We start from the raw sequence: 19,128 nt of genomic DNA, 5'->3' as shown, positions 1-19,128 counted from the left end.
AAGGTAAACATGTTAATATAGCAATATAATATAGTATAATGTATATATGAATGATAAAAGAGGTATTAATTAATATCTTAAAGGGATTCAGAAGCATGACACCTAATACTATGAAAGAGGAAATCTTAAGCTGAATTTTAAAGAATGAATAGGAGTTTTTCAGGTAGCAAACGGGAGAATCAATATTCCAGGCAAATATAGCGGCTTTTTACATTGTGAAAAACCTTGTTTGCAGTGCAAGAGGCAGCAGTGGAGAAAGTACATTAGGGGAAATCTGGAGTCCAGTCCGTTCCCTGGTCATTTAACTCTGCACTTAAGTTGCCACAAATGTTATGTGGCTAGAAGCCCAGGCTTGTACAGAATCCTCACTTGAAGTTTCATCTTGGAAACCCTCGGTTCCAATTATTGAGAATGACTAGGCATAAAGCAAAGCTGTGACAATAATTTTTCTAAAGCTTAATGTGTTACTGTTTAAGGTTTGTCCGCCCTCCATTAATCATCTTCTCTGTGGATGGTTTCCGTGCATCGTACATGAAGAAAGGCAGCAAGGTCATGCCTAACATTGAAAAACTAAGTAAGTCATTTTCATACTGTGTTCTTATCTGTAATCCATGATCTGCCCAGTAGCCACTTAGCTGTCGGTTTTGAGATGTATGGACACATGACTTTACCATTTGGAGTTCAAAAGTGAAGGTAGCACATGTCTTTGCTCATTTATAGAATGGATTTGCATACATGAGGTGATTCCTGGTTGTTCTCTTGCTCTAATACCTGAATTCTGTTTCTAGGGTCTTGTGGCACTCACTCTCCCTACATGAGGCCCGTGTACCCGACAAAAACTTTCCCTAACTTATACACTTTGGCCACTGTAAGTATTTTTTCAAGTGGTGTAGAATCAAAGCACTGATTTCATGCTGAAATGACTTAGAGAGATTTAAAAAACATGTTCCTTAGTGTTCAAAGAAAATCTTTCTCTTTTTCATCTTACCTGTATCAGTTGTTTATAGTAAATGCCTTTTACAACTCTGTGGATGACTGAACTTCATTGCAATTTTAAAACCTTTTTTTTTTTTCAACTGCAGTTCTGTCTGCATATATACATTCAACCTCTCAAATACCACAGGAGCTATTCTTTATTTTCCGAATTTTCAAATAAAAAATGTTGACTTCAGAGCTGCTATGTTTAAATTTTCAGATACTCCCAATTCTACCTTGCTTTCTTCTTTAAAAAATATAATTTATTTAGTTATTTTTTGTTTGGAGTAGAAATAAAACCTAGGAAAAAGGAATAGTGTATTTAGAAACTTTGGAGGCACATAAGTAAATTTCATTCTAAGGGGTAATTTATTGTAATAAAAATTATCGTCATCTTATTAAATGCAACAGTTAAAAAACATCCCAATATTAAATTTTTATAATCATGTCAAGTTTCACAGATGGCTTATAATTAGTCCATAGATAATATTCCTGTTTGCTAAGACAGACACGTATAGAGGTTATATATGTCTTATATAAAATTGGAAATTAAATATTGTTATAAAACCTTCTATGACAAGAAAATTTATGATAGAACTATTATGTGTGGATTATTTTGACAATAAATTTGCTTTTCCACAAAGGGCCTATATCCAGAATCACATGGAATTGTTGGCAATTCAATGTATGATCCTGTATTTGATGCCACTTTCCATCTTCGAGGGCGAGAGAAATTTAATCATAGGTGGTGGGGAGGTCAACCGGTGAGTTTTGCATTTTTTTGTGTGTCTGTGCCTTGAAACATTTCACCCACCCCTAAATTTGTTACCTGTTGAAAAGATGCATTTAATTTCCTCATACTTGGCAATGTTTCTGTCTTTTGATATTGTATATATATATGTGTGTACATAATATATGTGTATCTATATGTGCATATAATATGTATGTGCATGTGTATTATGTATATATATACGTATGTGTTAACATATGTGTGTATGCAATGTATATATACTGTATATACATATGTTTATGTGTCTATGTTTATACATGTGTGTATGTGTATGTGAGGTTATGATTATAAAAGTGTGCGATGATAAGGATCTCCATTAGGGTGACAGTGGTAGAAATGGTGACATAGGGGTAACTTTCAGAAATATTTTGAAGAAGGAATACTCAGATCTTATTGATTTACTAGATTTGTGGACACAATGAAAAAGAAGTGAATGACATGACTGCCACAAAATTTTAGCCCAAGCGCCATATGATCAGGAACAGGGAAACTTGCTGGGAAAAAAAATCTCAATGAAACCCACAGTAAATTTATGAATTCTTCTGTTTAATCCATTTTTTAAAAAATCTTGGAAGTTACGTATAAGTGGAATCTACCTTGGTTCTGGACCAGCAGATTGATACTTTGAAAGAAATCATCCTATTTACTTCAGATCAAATGGCTGGGCAGAAAGTGAAAAGGGATATAGGTGGCTTTCTGCACAATATTTTTCCTGTGACTGTGTGTATGTGTACGGTCAGGCAGCTTGCTTTGGTCAGAGGTGAGCAAAGCAGCAACATAAATCCACAGCTGTTTAATGTGCAGAATTGAACTAAGTGCTTGTGACCCTGGGTAGAAGGATCCGAATCCCCGTAGGAACACATGCCAGTACACACAGTCAATCAGAAACACGTAGAAGAAGGATGGCAAATGGTTCCATCTCATGTTTACTCTGACTGGGGGCCACGGCTCCCTGGAACACTGGTGGGAAGGGGGGCTGGGAGGCTTTTGTGCAATCTGCCATGGCATGAAGACTGGGCAGTCTGCACATATCCACGTACCTATCATCCCCAAATGATCTCCTACCTGGAAATGTTTGCTTCAGTCTATGGGCTAAATAGAGAATATAAAGTATGAAAAAAATGGTATTGCTCTTTGAGAAAAGGTCATCTATGACAAAAAAATTCATATTGCATAATCAGTATGCATGGTTAAATATGGGCTTTTCATTTAAAAAAAAGTTGGAAGACTTGTATATCTGTAGAAGTGTTTCTTTCTATCAGAGGTTCTGATTCTGCTGTCTTTATTCAGGCTAGACTCCCAGAAGTCTGTGATGTCTTACGTTGTAAGCAAAGTGAAATTTGTTTACAGTGTGGATTTCCCAAACAAAGTTTATGATGGAGGAAGATTTTAGGTATAAATAAAATAATTGAAATTTGAGTCTGTCAAGAGCTGTTGCTAGTTGGTGTTTTATATTAATTTTGTCATGGAAGCAAACCTGCTTGAAGAAACACAAAGGATATAAATAGTAATTTTATCAAATTGGATCAACTTCCACTGAGTGTGGATATTAGGCTTCCTCTGGGTTGGCATGACTCAGAAGATGAGTCCGCATATTCATTAACTCCTGCAGAAACAGAGCAGACGGAAAGCTGTGAACCTGCTCAATGAAGTGAAGTCTGTTTTAACCCTGTTTGCCTGTTTCCTCACTCACTCTCTAAGACGACACATTTCACTAAGTTTAGTAATTCCCTAGTGCTGATGGAGATTTGCACTGAAACTGATTTGTGTTTCTGTCTATCTTCTTGAACAAGATGCCACCATAAGAAATCCAAGGAGCACAGTAGATATCATTTAAAAACATGTTTTATAGAAACTTGGCACATAGGAAAAATATATGGACAGGAACTATAAGAAACTACAGTATGAGTATAAGAAATTATAAGTGCTATAAGAAAAGATGAGCCTTAATAAATACTCCTTAAGCGTAAGCGGCTTGTATATTTCACAGTGAAAAAATAATTGGAGTAGAGAAAATATTTATAAAAATCTTAAATAGGTAATTAAGTCAAACAACTTATTTTTTACTGAGTGATTAAACCATGAAAGACATTTGGCTAAATAATATATGAGTCATATTAAATGGTGAATAAGAACCATTCTTATTCTAGTTTGAAATCTTATATATGACATGAGGCATTTGTAGTGTCCATTCAATTTGAATTGCGCCATTCAACTTCCAAAAATAATTTCTATAATTTAATTTTATTTTTAAAACCCTGATATAGCCACTTTAGCAAAGTTGAGTCTGCTTTTAATTTGTTGATCTTCAGAATGCACTATTAAAAGTTGTCATTCACTGTACGATCCTACATTTCTCCTACATATTATAATGGGATTCCTTTTCATGTTGTTTTGAAACTATTTACTTTTTTCTCATTACAAAAGTATGTTCCATACTCTTAACAGAGTGCCATAAGTGTGTTTGTTTCTTTGAAAAATCTCTCCATTCTAATCCTGCAATTTCTAATACTAAGATAACTCAGTGAGGAAATTGCCTGTTCCGTTCAAAGCTGGACTCAGAGAGGTAGAGAGTGAGTGAGACTCCACAGGGCCCACTACGTGTGACGATTTGAGAGATGAGTCCAGCACCCTACCATGGTGCAAGTCCTCTGGAGCCATAGTTTCTGGAGGAAGGAGGATTCTTTTTAAAAATTAAAAAAAAATTTAATTGAATGAAAGATTCTTTAAACTCTATAGTGCTTTACAATTTTCAAAAGTTTCACACACGATATCAGATAATCCCATAATAACCCCCCTTCTTTCCCCTACCTTTATATTGCCCCCTTCCCCTTCCCTCTCCTCACTGGTAACCACTAGTTTGTTCCTTATATCTGTGAGTCTGCTTCTTTTTTGTTTTATTTACTAGTTTGTAGCATTCCTATTACTTCTCAAGTTGCTGGACCTATGGTGGTTTTCGGCCAGCATTGGTGATGCAATGAGTTGGTCCTGAGACCATCCTTGTGAATTACTGTAGTGTAAGAACACAGGAAAGATGGCAGGTTCAAGAAAGAGATAGCAAAGAGAAGAAGAATGACATTAGAGTAGGAGTGAACTTCCAGGCCAAAGGGATTGGCCTGATGGAAAATGTTAGTCTTTGCTTACCACTTTGTCTAACAGGTGACTTTCTTTTTTATTTTTTCCAGGAAAATTTTACCTTTTCTTTATTGTGTTTCTTTTCCATATACTGCGATAAATCTATATTTCTTTCTCATTTTACTGTATCATAATGTACCTAGGATAGACTCTACTCTCCTGGTCCCTTTGCTGCCAGGCTCATTTCTCTTTCAAATTTCACTGTAAGCAACCTTTTCTAAGTAGATTTCACTAAGCTCCCTCAGCCCTCGCTAAGCTCAGGGACCCACTTTTGGGTTTTCTTGTTATTTCTATCATAATTGTGACCATATCATTTGAAATTATTCACATAATCTGCTTTCGTCTATGGGCCCCATGAGGGTAGAGATTGATTTATTTATCTCTTTATTCACAGGACCTAACCCACAGCCTAACACATTTAGGTGTCCATTTATTATGTTTTGGATTGAACTGTTCTACAGCCCCATCTGAGGCGTGTTTGCCTGTACTTCTTCCTGGATTTCGTCACTCACCTTCTTCTGGCCCTAATCACCTGGAAAGAGCCACACTGGTTCACAGTCTATTCTGCTGCATCCCCGAACCCTCACATCTTTAGTTTGTTCCTACTCTTGAATCTCAGCGATTGATTTACTCCTGCTGATACTAGGGCCCCGCCCATTCCTCTGGTGTCCCAGAATTCTATTTCTTCTACCTCTGTGCTTTAGAATGCAAAGGAATAATTTCCCTGCAAAGAACTGCTAGGAAGACTACAATAGTAGTTCATGGTTTTCAAAAATGTTTTTTTGCATGTTTTCCTTTTTAAAACATCTCCCCTTCTCCCACAGCTGCATATTCTCCTGAATTTGAGAAAGTGTTGGATTTCGCATTTAAATGCTCCTGGTCCCAGTGGGAGTTTTCTTTTCTTTTTTTTTTTTTATTCCTGATAACATATCAAGAAGGTACAATATTATTTCCATTTGTCCCCTTTTCAAAATGTAACATCTAGGACACAAATGTTGAAAACTCTGCCTCTAGATAAAGGAAAGCAATGGACGAAATACTGGGATTAAAGGTGGGAAGGCCAGACTCAGTGTCTTCTTAGCTAATTATTTTTTAGCTGTGTTGTTTGGCCCAGCGCTGAGGAAATACAGATTACATTCAAATTCAGAATGGGAAATGGGAAATTATAATTCCTATTTCTCTGAATTAACAAGAAACTAGTTTTATGATTTCTGTTTTATGATTCTCCCTCCCCTGCGCCTCCTCCACTTCATAGACCAAGAGGCTCCTTTTAATTTATCTTCCTTTGGACCAATATTTTACTGCACTTTTTTCTCTGTAATTACTAGATTTAACTTTAGAGTTCTGAAATATAATATGTAACTTGCAAAGGAACTTTTATAACTGCTCATGATCTGATTTAACTTAAGAAACTTTCTTCATGCTTCAGTTTCATACCATTTGCCAAACCTTTGACCGACCAGCTTCATTACTGCTAGGGTCCTTTCCTTTGAGATTTTAAAATGTTTTTTTAATTCCAAGTATTCTCTCTTATTTGTTCATTCTTTGCACTTTTCTGACCATGCTCCCAATTTTCTTTTAGAAAATGTGGCCAACACGACTTGTACCAAGAAGCAGGGAGGAATTTTTTGCATCTTTTTTGGAAGACATAAATAAAAAAATTTTACCTTTAGCTTGTCTTCATAGTTCACATTGCTTTTCACAACCGGTTAATTTTTTTTTTTTTCTGATTACCAAGATGTTAATTGTCACTACAAAATTTTGGGGAAGTACAGACAAGTACAAAAAACCAATGATTCTGATTTTGCCACTGGGATAATTTTAGCACCCTCACATCTGTCGTCTCCCCTAGTGCTCTTTCCTTATACCATTGCAAAGACTCCTTTGGTGATCATTCCCCCTGAGGGTTAATAAGTTAAAAGTTACTTATAGGGCTTCCTGTTGCTCTGATAATGCCAACATCAGCATGTATTCCACAATATAACTTTTGAAAATGTAGGGTCATCATTTGACAAAATTGTATTAAAAAATTTTCCGTTAGAAAACCCCAGATTGATTTTACATTTCATATCTGCCAAATATTGCCTAATACAACTTCCTTGGAAATGTCAAGGCACCACAGTTTCTAGGAAGTTGTTTGGCTGTGCGTGCACCAAGGATGTGTCTCTGAAACTAAAATAAGTATGCGAATAGATCACTTAATATAAGAAATTGATCTCTTTGGGATCTGAGGTGGCTTTGAGGCACCTGCAGGGTGTCCAGGACTCGGCTTGAGTTCACCTTCTTGCTAAAGGAGGCACTGACACAAGACTGTATGAAACTCCAGGACCCATTTGAGTCCTCCTTGGCTTGAGGATACCCAGAAATGCCAGAGTTTATCTGTAAAGCAGAAGGATACTTTGGACCAAACCCTGGTAGGATGCTTAGAGCAATCTGAGGTCCTGATCTCTCTGGTCCATCCTAATGGGACAAGGACTCCACCTTTCCCATGCTAATGACATCCGCTGGCAGCTCAGCCCTCCAGGAATCTGGTAGGATGCTGTATGCTCTCCTGCCCCATCCCTCACTTGCCAGCTGCAGCAGCTGTGATTTTGGAGCTGGGGGTTTCCAGTCCTCCCCAGGGGCCTGGGAATCCTTGCAGAATTCTCCCAGGCCAGGCGTTCCAGACCTTTCTGAGGCCATGGCCAAGCTCCTGAATGCCCCACACCTCCAAATTGCCCCTTTCCTCAAAAAACAAAGATTTTAACTGGAGTAAATAAAATACTATCAAATTCTGGAGACAAAGAAACCAGAAAGGAGGTTGGTTGCAACTCGTAGACCATTTTTGTTTTGGTCTCGTAAAAAACCAAGCTACACTTCTTTTTCCTGTTTGCCTCCTAAAGCTAAGGGGTTTCTTCCACGGACTTCTATTCAATGGGACACTGGCCATTCTAAGTTGTTTTTAGTGTCCTGAAAATAACTGGATTATATTTATTTCCATTAACACAGAATAATTAAGATGAAAATTGATCTAGTGTTTACCAAATGCTAAAACACTGTTTTTAAGGACTTTACATGTATTAACTCATTAAAGCTCAGAATAATCCTATGCGCTAGGTAATATTATCTATATTTTAAAGGAATGTAGAGACCTTAAATAACTAGCTGAAGGATCACGAGGCTAGTAAGTGACAGAGGCAAGGCTTAAAATGCAGCTAGCTGGTCGCTGGGCTCAGGTTCTTAACTGCCGTATCTTCTACCTCCCAACAGCATGAGCTGGAAAGAATATACATATATTGGCCACTCCACGGGGCATGAGGGATCTTAGTTCCCCAACCAGGGATCGAGCCCATGCCCCTTGCAGTGGAAATGCAGAGTCTTAACCACTGGACTGCCAGGGAAGTCCCTGGAAAGAATATTTTAAAAGTCTTAGTGACATGCTTGGTTCACCTAACTTATCCCAGGAATTTACTCCTAAAATTCCACTTACTAAAAGGCTAAGTAAAAGGTACAAGGGGAAAACCAGAATAAAAAATAGCCCCTTTCCCCCATTTCATTCACCTCATTTAAAACAAAACAAGACAAAGCTAGGTTCCGAGATCCTGGCATCTGTGTGCCAAATTGGGGTTTTCCTCTGTAGGCTTTCAACAGTCAAGGAAACATATGGTCACTCGGGGTCCTTTGATGAGCAGAATTCTGCCATGTAAGTGAAATGTTCAAAACAATGATCAGAAAAGACAGGTACAGAAGAGACTCTTGAGATGAAATAAAAGTTTTTAAAAAAAGAGCCACTATAATCGTAGCAGAGCTTGAAAGCTTTTGCAGAGAATGTATTGAATAACATTTATGGAAAGAATAATTCTGACTTCCAGATGTGAAAAATAAAAGGTTGCAAATATTGGGAAATTTATGGTGGGGTATGGTAAAGTATAACATATCTGAGCTAATATATTTTAAAACCTTTTTCTTCTTTGACCCAAACCCAGAATATGTTCTAAGCCTCTTATATTTTCCTCATTAGCTATGGATTACAGCCACCAAGCAAGGGGTGAAAGCTGGGACTTTCTTCTGGTCTGTGTAAGTTACCTCTATTTTGTCAATGTAAAATTACAATTATGATTCCATTTAAGAAACATTCATTCAATTTGATTTCACTTCAGTTAAATGTTAATATACTCCAACATATGAATATTTTCTGATTCAAAATAACCCTCCATTTTTTTTTTAAGAGATCCTCTCTGTCTTTTTCCCTCTCCATTCTCTTTTCCTCTTCTCTCTCTCTTTTCCCCCATCTTTTCTTAATAGAATGTAAGGAAGATTTTCTCTCCTACATCTAGTCACCCTTTAGAATTTTCTGTCCCTGTTTATAGGTTTTTGGTAACTTGGCACCTAAGGAATGTATATTTCTCAGGCTATTTATTGCTGTGATTTGAATTATCGTTTTCTATAAATATATTACAACATTCTATATTTATTTGGGTTCACAACTTTAAAAATCGAATATGGTCTCAGACAGCTGATGTAGTGGTCTAGAGACTGGAAACTCCAGACAGGAGACAAGAGGAAGTCTCTGTTTCCACCCCATTTTCCCACTGAGCTCCAGGATTTCCCTAATAAGAAAAAAGGAACTACTTCTCTTCCCCGCAGAGGTGATGGGGGGATTAGTAGTTAATGTTCATAAAATAGCCTTAAGATGAAACTTACCTAATAAAAGTGTCAACATGTTGATTACTTTTGAGGCTCCTTAGTAAGAAAAGGAATCTGTTTCAACTTTCATGGGGATTTTGTTCCCACTGAGATGTTCTTTCCATCTTTATTTTTTTTAACCACCTAAAGCTGTTTCCATATTTGCCTCTTATGCCGTAACAAAAATATGACTATTCTGTAATAGTGCACTGAGAGCAATCACAGGTTCAGATTAACACAGAATGGTACCATCTATATTCTCCAAATTCAGGAATAAAGGTAGCTTTTTCAGATTTGAAGGGCTAAATTGAAATTGGGTTTGGTGATTTGAAGCTAACACAGAGTGTCCCTTAACAGTCTCCCACCCCCCTTTTTAAAAAGAGATTTTCTCTGTTGAGAAATAAGCATATGTTAGAAATGACATGTAGATTTACCAATTTAATCTTATGCATTACATTTTTTAACCTTTGATTGCCATTGATACTTATAGAAGTGATTTCTTCTGCTCCACAACATATTTGGCTGGTAGAATGGAGAGGTGCCAACGGCAGAATTAATACCTAGTCCCCACCCTTTACCCCCCGAAACTGCCGCAGAGCTTCATTGAAAAGCCTTAGTGTTCCGGTTTTGAATGGTAATTTTTTCCACCCATTTCAAACCTTATAAGAAGGTAGCTTTTTTGCTCCAAAGATGTCTGTAGTTTGCTTTGCTTCTCAGACTATTCTTTTATTTCTATATCCCGGAAGTGACTTGGATTCATTTTCTTTCTTTCTTTTTAAAAAATCTCTTTAGAACTTAAAAAAACTTGTCATACTTCCAGGTATTTAATAATTTAATATTTAATATGTCAAGGAAATCTACACGTCATAGATTCTGAAAATTTTAAAATTTAAAACCAGATTCAGCCATAGACTTAGACTTTAAAGGTCATCTTTTTAACCTGGTTCCATGTTGCAACCTAGAATTAGTCTAGCTTTTCAAAAGATAGCATTTCATTTCAAAATCATCCTCAGCTGAGTCTCCATTACATTCTTTTATGTCAATTCATGTTCAAAGGCAGTAATTCCCTTTATATATGGGTGTCTAGATTGATTCCAATCCCAGCTCTGTCACATAATAAAGTGCTGACCTTGGACAGGTGATTTAATGTCTCGATAAATGAATGTCCTCATCTTCAACTAGGAATGATAGTGTCTTCATCATAGGGTATCGTGAAGGTAGAATGAGTTAACTTATTTAAAGTGCTTAGTAGGGTACTTAGTACATAGAGAACGGCCAATAAATGGTATCTGTTTTCTTATTCACATTACCTCTTTCAACAATGACCAGAAAATGGCTATATATGACCTAAGGTAATTTGTTCCCCTTTAGCACTAAATCACTCATCTGGTTTATTGAAACTCATCTAGTTTATTTTCCTACTTCCTTTTCTTTTTCTAAAACATGTCTAATGTACTTGGTGTCATGAGAAATTCTATATCAATCAATAATGGTAAAGGCAACAGCATGCATCCCATTTCCCTTTCTGTTTGGAATACACTCTTCCTTTGTCAGATCTGTTTGTGCCGTGTCTGCTTCAAAATTTAAACATTAATGGCTAAGGGCCATGTCTTTTTTGGTCTCTGAGGTTATTTCATAAAGATAATCTAAAGCGACTAGGAAACTTAGAGACCACTGTGTCTGACTCCTCACGTTTGAGATCAGAGTGCCAAGGCTTAGAGAGGTAAAATGTACCCAAGGCCACAGTTACAGTGGGTACTCAGGCCTCCAAAGTACTCATGCTCTTACCACACACACGTATTCATCCCCTGCCCAGAAAATGGCAATTACCTGCTTCTCGTTCCAAGCAGAGAATGGTGACTTCCCCGTAATAGCTTTTTTTTTTTTGGTAGGAGTATCTTGTATCTTTTTTCGTATTCACAGAAATGCCTTGAACGTAATACGCTTTTAACAAATATTTCGTGAATGAGTATACTATATCTGTGGGCCTGTGAATCCAGTACATAATGATAAAAGCTAACTTTTTTGGGGGGTGGGGATGCCACGTGGCTTGTGGAATCTCAGTTCCCTTACCAGGGTTTGAACCCTGGCCACAGCAGTGAAAGTCTGGAATCCTAACCACTAGGCCACCAGGGAACTCCCGTAAAGCTAACATTTTTCAATGTGTCAGGCACTATTCTAAGTATTATCTCTTTTAATCCATACAACAACCTTATAAGATAGGGACTATTATTCTCCTCATTTTATAGAGGCACTAAAAGGTTAAGTCACTTGTCAAAGTCTCATCCAACACAAACCCAGGCATTCTGGCCTCAGAGCTGATGCTTTTTTTCCCTGCTCCCTACTTGTCAAGTACCCCATCCAAAGAAGGCATTAAAGGGTGAACATTTTGAGCTTGAAACAAATTCTATTAATTTGTATTTTTCCATTAGCATCAAGTGAGTCCATCAGAATCCATTTTTGTGACTTAACACCAATTACATAAAATAAAGCAGCTTGTAGGTAGGTAGTGAAGTAAGGTAAAATGAAAAGGCTACAACATTCACTTTTTTTTAAGTTAGGAAAGAATTCCAAATATGTAATTATTTTGTTCAGATACAGGGGATTTCTAAGGCTGAAGAATTAAATACCTTCAGCGATTAACCTGGCTTTGCTATGCCTACTTCAAATTCAATTATAGGTTATAATAGACAGGATCGCATTTATTCAATAGCGTTGGAATTTGTTTAAATGAGAACTTGTTTTATGGTAAACATGACTTTTTGGGGGCTGGTAGGATAGTTCTAGACAGAGAAGGCGCCAGAGAGAAGAATGACAAATCCTTTACCTATTGGAAATAGGGGGAGGCTGCCTGAGTAGAGTCCCTGCCAAGTCCAGCCATCTACCGTGGCTCTGAAGGTTCGTCTTTCCTCCTACCTCTCTCATGCTCACGTCTACCAAAAGTAAAAGCTGAAATGGCTCACCCAACATCCCACAATAAATTTTTAGTAGTTTATTTTTTAGAGCAGTTTTAGGTTCACAGCAAAACTGAGCAGTGGGTACAGAGAGTTCCCATCTACCTCCTGCCCCCAAACACGCACAGCCTCTCCTGGTATCAACATCCCCACCAGAGTGGTACCTTTGTTACAAATGATGACCCTGCATTGACACATCATTATCACCCAGAGACCATAGTTTATATTAGGGTTCACTCTTGGCCACAGTAATTTTTATAGTTTATATGAGGGTTCACTCTTGGCCACAGTAATTTTTACTATCTACAATTAAACTTAGGCTTCAGTTTAAATTCATCATAAACATGCTCTAATACTTGGTCTTGGATGGGGAAGCAGAAAAGTATGTTGTGTTCCTTGTTAGGAAAAAATAAGCAAATTTCCCCACAAATAAAGACATCACTCAGCCTGTGAGCATCTTAATGTAACTCAGCCCATGATACAATGCTATCATGTGAGCCGAGAGCTCTTGAAATGAGTGCCAGATTGAGGGTAATTATATTTCAACAGAGGAATGAGACTTAAACACAAAAGTCATTGTGGGTGAAGATTATACCCTTTTTGTCAGTCTCATAATTATATGTGCCTATTCTTGATAGATTTTTATAGAGCTAGAAAAGAATTTCAAGCATACCTTTCCTAAACACTGATTTTATACACGAGGAACTTAAAGTTTCAGATTAAATAATGTTTCTTAAGTCATATAACTACTTAGAGATCGAATGATAGCTTATCATGATCGTTAATGAAAATAGGGATTATTTTTATCACTCACTATGTGCTAGGCACTGTACATGCCTTTTGCCTTTCTTGTCTCATTTCCCCCTTACAAGCAAGCTGTTCCGTGTGCTTTGCTATCATCTTTATTTTACTGATGAGCAAACTGAAGCTGAGAGAGGTCAAGAGGCATAGAGGTCAAGAGAGGTCACACCAGCAAGAGGCAGATTGGGGATATAAGTCCTGGCCCTTCGGTGGCTACAACGAATGGCTTTACCCACTAAATAGCAATGATTCTGAGTGTGGGGCCCTTTCCGCCTGTAGCTGAGCCTCTGATAAGCATGGCAGATTCTTCATTTGACTGTGAATCAGAGTTTCCAGTGTTGTCTTCTGTAGCAGAGGCCGAGCAGCATGACATATGGCAAATAGAAATGGACGTTTAAACACTAATTGGAAAAGGGATCTTTTACTACGACAAAGTGAAAACAGATGGTGGTAAATAGAGAGCCCTTGGCCTGGGTGCAGGAGTAAGAGTTCATCAGGCTGGAGATGGTAGAAATGCAACCTAACCTCACGCTTTGCCGGTTGCTACCCTACAGGATGATCCCTCATGAGCGGAGGATATTAACCATCCTGCAGTGGCTCACTCTGCCAGACAACGAAAGGTATTTGCTTCCCCCCATCCCACCTGGCTCTCCCTCTTCTTTCTTTAGTACATTTCCACTTTAGGTTGGAATTGGGTGAATAACCAGATGGACTATGCAATAGAAGCACAGCCACTGTTTGGTATTATTACAAGTTTTGTGGTTCTGAGCCTTAAACGTGGCTTCCCTAAGAAGGACTTAGGTTACAATGGACGTAGGTTATTGAGGACCATTTAATTACATGAATTACTCCAGCTATCAATCCTGGTCACCGCAGCAGAGCTCGAGGGAGTTCCCGGCTTTGATAAATAAACCAGCAGCATCCCAAGGATTGGGGAAGCATGAAGACTGACTTTTAAAAAAGATTTTATTTTATTGAAGTACAGTTGATTTACAATGTTGTGTTAGTTTCTACTGTACAGCAAAGTGATTCAGTTATGCGTATATATACATTCTTTTTCATATTCTTTTCCATTATGGTGTATCACAGGATGTGGAATATAGTTCCCTGTGCTATACAGTAGGACCTTATTGTTTATAAACTCAATATATAATAGTTTGCATCTGCTAATCCCAAGCTCCGAGTCCAGAAGACTGACTTTTCACTTGAATGGAGTTGTTCTTTCAGGCTGCAGATTGCATGGCCCCTGTGAATTTTCACTGGGTTCTATTATTTTGGGGATCCAAGACCAGAGTTTGCCTTCAGATTTTCCTCATGACTTTTTATTCCTGAAGGTAGTAACCAGGCAGTTACCCCAGCAGGGATGGTGTAGGGGGTGGTGGGTGTTTTTTTTTCTTGTAGAAAAAAAACAAGAAAGAGACTTTTTTTCATGCTAAGACTAACAGTGGTTGGGCGATGAGTTAACTTGATTTGAGAGGATTTTTTGGTAATGTGTAGGGATATTTGATATTCTTTGTCATGTGTGGTTTGGGGGAGATTCTGAACCTTCCAATTTTCCCGTAGGCCTTCAGTCTATGCCTTCTATTCCGAACAACCTGATTTCTCTGGACACAAATATGGCCCTTTTGGCCCTGAGGTTAGTAGCTTATCTTCTGCCTGAGGAGAACCTGTGTCCCTGGGCCGCCTAACCTACTGACCTTTTTCAGGATTTGTACAAAGTCTCTTAGGGTGTTTGTATGTGCCAAGTGGATACAGAGTCAAAGAACTACAAGAGTAAAAACATTTAAAAGAATCTTAAACATACGTGGTTTTCTTACAGGAACTTCATTTCAGATTAATTTGCTATTCAAACATATCCTAAACTTGGTGTTCATAGGAAGGAATATATTCCAGCCCTGCAGGCATCAGTCAAAAGATGAAGGATCGGGAATGGTTGGCATTTGCCATCACTGGGATAGGAGTAGAAAAGAATCTGGAGATGAAACCTGCAATATAAAACATTGCAACTGAATTTCAGCTCCCTTAAAACGGTTATGCTGTTCAGAGAGGGTAGGTCAGCTCACTAACCTTAGCAGGTACAAGCAACCTGGAATATTTGATAGCATTGGACATTTTTTATTTGATAAATCTTGACATACGTATATACCTGTGAGACCATCACCATGATCAAGAGTATGAACATATCCATCACCCCCCGAAGTGAAACAAATTCTTAATTGGGAGAAATACACTGTTGAATGAATCTGTTTAGCAGAGCAACGTGACACCCTTGTATCACTCGGGGATCTTAGTAGAAGACAATCTGTCTATAAGGTAGCATCCAGTATAACTTCAAATTCAGGAGGTGGGAAAGGGAAGGAGATATTTTATTATGTTCCTCTTTTATTGAGAGATGGAAATTTTCCCAGTGCTTCAGCATAGATCATTTTAAAAGATGCTGGGATTTGCAAATCTAAATCTTTTAATCTATGAAATGTTTTCCACCTCTCTTTCTTACTAGGGTGGTGAGGTCTACATCAACATAATAAAACTTGATTTGGATGAGAAATTGTTTCATAAACTCTTTGAGGATGGGAACTACCTCTTATTCTCTGATAGCCAATGGCAACACTGTTGGCTATAATTAAGTTTGTTATGTTCAGCATAAGGATGACTAAGCAAATACAGATAAGTGTGTCTTGGTTTAAGTATTTCTGACCAAAATGCAGCATGTTTAAACAAAGACAGTAAATACTAAGGAGCCATAAATACTTCTGAATGCTTTAAAATCAATTCAGCGGTGATGTCCTTAAGCACTGGAAACTAGAGGCTGTGTGAACCCATTCCTAGTTTACCTTAAATCATTGAAGTCATATAAGTCTCATGCTCTTTTTCCTATTCCTTTGATGTTTAACCACTGGTGCATGATTATGAAACACAAATGATAAAATGAGATAAACATCTGCGTACATGAAACACAAATCTTATTCTTGCCAGAGCAAGCGTGGCTGTTTTATCTTTAGGGTGTTTTTCTTTGAGATTAATCTAAAGTGAACAATAGGAGCCTCATTTTATTAAGATGTTAAAAAAAAACCCCAAACCCTAAGCAGTTCCATGTACCCTATTTAAAGGTTCAATTTTGTTGGGATAATAGTATCCCCTAAAAGACCCTGTGGCACAGGCAAACAGCGCTTGTTATAGCCGCTCTTTTAAAAGCCAGAGGCCGGTACTTTAAGAGGTTAGGAGCTACTCCAGTTGCTCAGCTGGTAAGCGAACTTGGAGACAGAACTTCTGACTCCCAGACTAGGAAATAATTTAACTCTCCTTTAGTCCAGGAGATAAGCAAAGTGGTCCATTAATAACTATGTTCAAACCACACAGAACGTTTTCTTTATGTCAAACGTTGGCTTTTTACAACACAGAGGAGGTATAATTCTTATAATTTTCATTTCCTTAAAAGTTATACGGCTTAGCAATGAATCTTCTTTATTCATTAACATCTCTGGATTTCTAATATGTGTAATTCAGTTATAATTACTTACTTGAAAGTGTGTTTTTGATCAAGAAATAAACTAAAAGGTTCTTTTAAAGTCCTGAGCAGTGATAAATGAAGCATAATATAGGACACTTTAATTTGCTGTAATGATGGTTCTATGTTCAGGATTCTCATAAATATACAAACATTTTTTCCTGAGTATTTTTGAATTAAGAATTGGAAGTATTCATGCTATGTTCTTTTTAGTGTTAATGCTTCTTATAACTGGGATATTCTCATATATCTACGGGGTAAAACACTTACGATGTATCTTCAGTTATGATAACCTGAGAACTTGGTCACTTTCTCTCGAACAAGCAAGGGATGTTTTCAGATTTCAATGATTTCTCATTTGGTTCTAGGAATCTTATTTTTTGCTGAAAGAAAAACAAAACAGTTTAAAACATGAAACCAAAGCCAGCAAAACCTATTTTTTTGTGGTAGACGAATTGGTTTATCTACCTATATATCCCTCATCTACACTTATTGTGCATGTAGCTGAAATATTATTTTTAAAATCAGTAACATGTTATCTTTTACACCTTGCATTTGAAATTTAATCGAAATGATTCAATCTGGCAAAATGTTGTGTGCTCCAACACACTTGAAGTTTGTGCTTTATTCGCTTAATACCTGAGTATACTTTTTTCAGGACGATTCGCAAACATTGGGCTAATAGCTTCGAGAAATGGCGTATTGCTCCTGGTTTCACAGTGTAATGGTGAATGAATGTTCAGAAAATATGCTTGCTTTTGGTTACTGGCGCAACCTTTTTCTCTCTGAGCTTCTGTGCTTTCCCTGTGACTCTCCGTTCAGCTGCTCTTCAGGCCTAGAGGCAGAGCTTTGGCTGGCTAGTTACTACCTCCAGATGGCAAAGTATCCTGAAAAGCAGGGAAAGTTGCCCATCTCCTTCCCATCCTTTTAATAACCTCAGGCTAAATCTTCTAAAGTCAGACTAAAGTATGGCTGGTCAGTGAAAACTTAGCTATTGTCAACCTCTAACATTCAAAGAAGGAAATCCATGCAATATAATCCCTGGATGAAAACTCATTTTGACTAAAATCCTGTTTCTCCTGCCGCCCATCTAACCTGCTGCCATCAGAAGGGCTACCTTTGGAGCCTTCGGAATGTTGAGGTCTCTTGCAAATGGCCGAGTGTCTGATGGGCAGACTTGAGCGCTAGCTGAATGAATTTGGTGACCATGAAATGGTAAACCCTCTTTTTTCCTTTTGCTTCTCATCTCATGGGGAATTGGCTAAAACTAGAGGCATTAAAAAAAAAAAAAAAAACCAAACCAGAGTCCGTGGGACTGTCTTTCCATCGCTCTGCTGGAGAGAGAGGATGAGACAGCTGTGGCGATGCCTTTGCAGTGGCTTGCTCTGGAAACAGTGAAATCGCATGGCACATGGCCTCCTTTTTGGATACACTAACATCGTTCCTCCTCCTGGCCCTTCTTGCATTTGAATGAGTCTCGGAACAGTCCCACCGAGAGAAATCAGCTAGGTAGACAGCAGGGCTTGCTGCTTTAATTCACCTTTGCACCATCAGCAAATCAGGGGCCTGTTTTTCTCCAGCATTTGGAAGTCCCAAAAGGTTACCTTCCTCATCTACAGTTTACGTGTCAGCCTTTACTGCTTGCTAGGTTTTCAAAACAAATGCATAGTATAGCCACTACCCCCCAACCACCGCTAAAAGGGGAATGTCTAACGGAAAGAGTATAAGTAGAATCTTTCTTGATATATTTATGTATACCAAGATGAAGAGGTCTCGATGACTTTTTACATTTGACCTAATTTTACAAGAGGATTTTTAAAAAGACAGTTAGTTCTATTTATGGTTACCTCTTAGCTCAGAGTTCTTCTCTACCAGAAACCTAAATTATCAGTGGGAAGTTCTCTCTGCTGATTTGTGGGAGTACATTCATGACCAAGGAGGACTGCTTAGTATTTATATTTCATTCCATCCTTGGTTTAAAATTTCTTTTCCTGATCCTTTCCAATGAAGGTGACAGTTGCTTGGATATAGTTGGTGGTCTGAACAGATACCTGTTAGAATCTGAATTGGAACCGCCTCCGTGAATCCTTTAGCACTTTGAAACGACCAAGTGACCAGTATTCCATTTAGTTTTCAGCTAGTACTTTATACATGGAGAGCTTTTCATAGCCAAGGACCAGTCTCTCCGTAACGCAGGAGTTATGGAATGCAGGATTCTGTGTCACCTTCAGGTCTATCCACAGTAGGTCCCTCAGCCAAAAGAGACCCACACGACCAGATTCTCTTAAATTATATACTTG

General features: G+C 37.9%; 1 protein-coding gene across 4 annotated transcripts in view; it reads left to right on the top strand.

The window, feature by feature from the left end:
• ENPP2 (ectonucleotide pyrophosphatase/phosphodiesterase 2) overlaps positions 1 to 19,128 on the top strand; it is a 109,041-nt gene that overhangs the window by 51,873 nt on the left and 38,040 nt on the right. For all 4 annotated transcript variants that reach the window (XM_027092546.1, XM_027092547.1, XM_027092548.1 and 1 more), the window contains exons 6-11: positions 477 to 574; positions 789 to 868; positions 1,620 to 1,739; positions 8,901 to 8,956; positions 13,875 to 13,940; positions 14,884 to 14,956. In XM_027092546.1, coding sequence (XP_026948347.1) covers positions 477 to 574; positions 789 to 868; positions 1,620 to 1,739; positions 8,901 to 8,956; positions 13,875 to 13,940; positions 14,884 to 14,956 — 493 coding nt within the window. The remainder of the gene's footprint in view (positions 1 to 476; positions 575 to 788; positions 869 to 1,619; positions 1,740 to 8,900; positions 8,957 to 13,874; positions 13,941 to 14,883; positions 14,957 to 19,128) is intronic.

This window comes from Aethalodelphis obliquidens, unplaced genomic scaffold, assembly GCF_003676395.1.
Source record: "Aethalodelphis obliquidens isolate GAN/ISIS:26980383/991018 unplaced genomic scaffold, ASM367639v1 scaffold79, whole genome shotgun sequence".
Lineage (NCBI taxonomy): Eukaryota > Metazoa > Chordata > Mammalia > Artiodactyla > Delphinidae > Aethalodelphis > Aethalodelphis obliquidens.
This window is presented reverse-complemented; position numbering and strand designations above follow the sequence as displayed.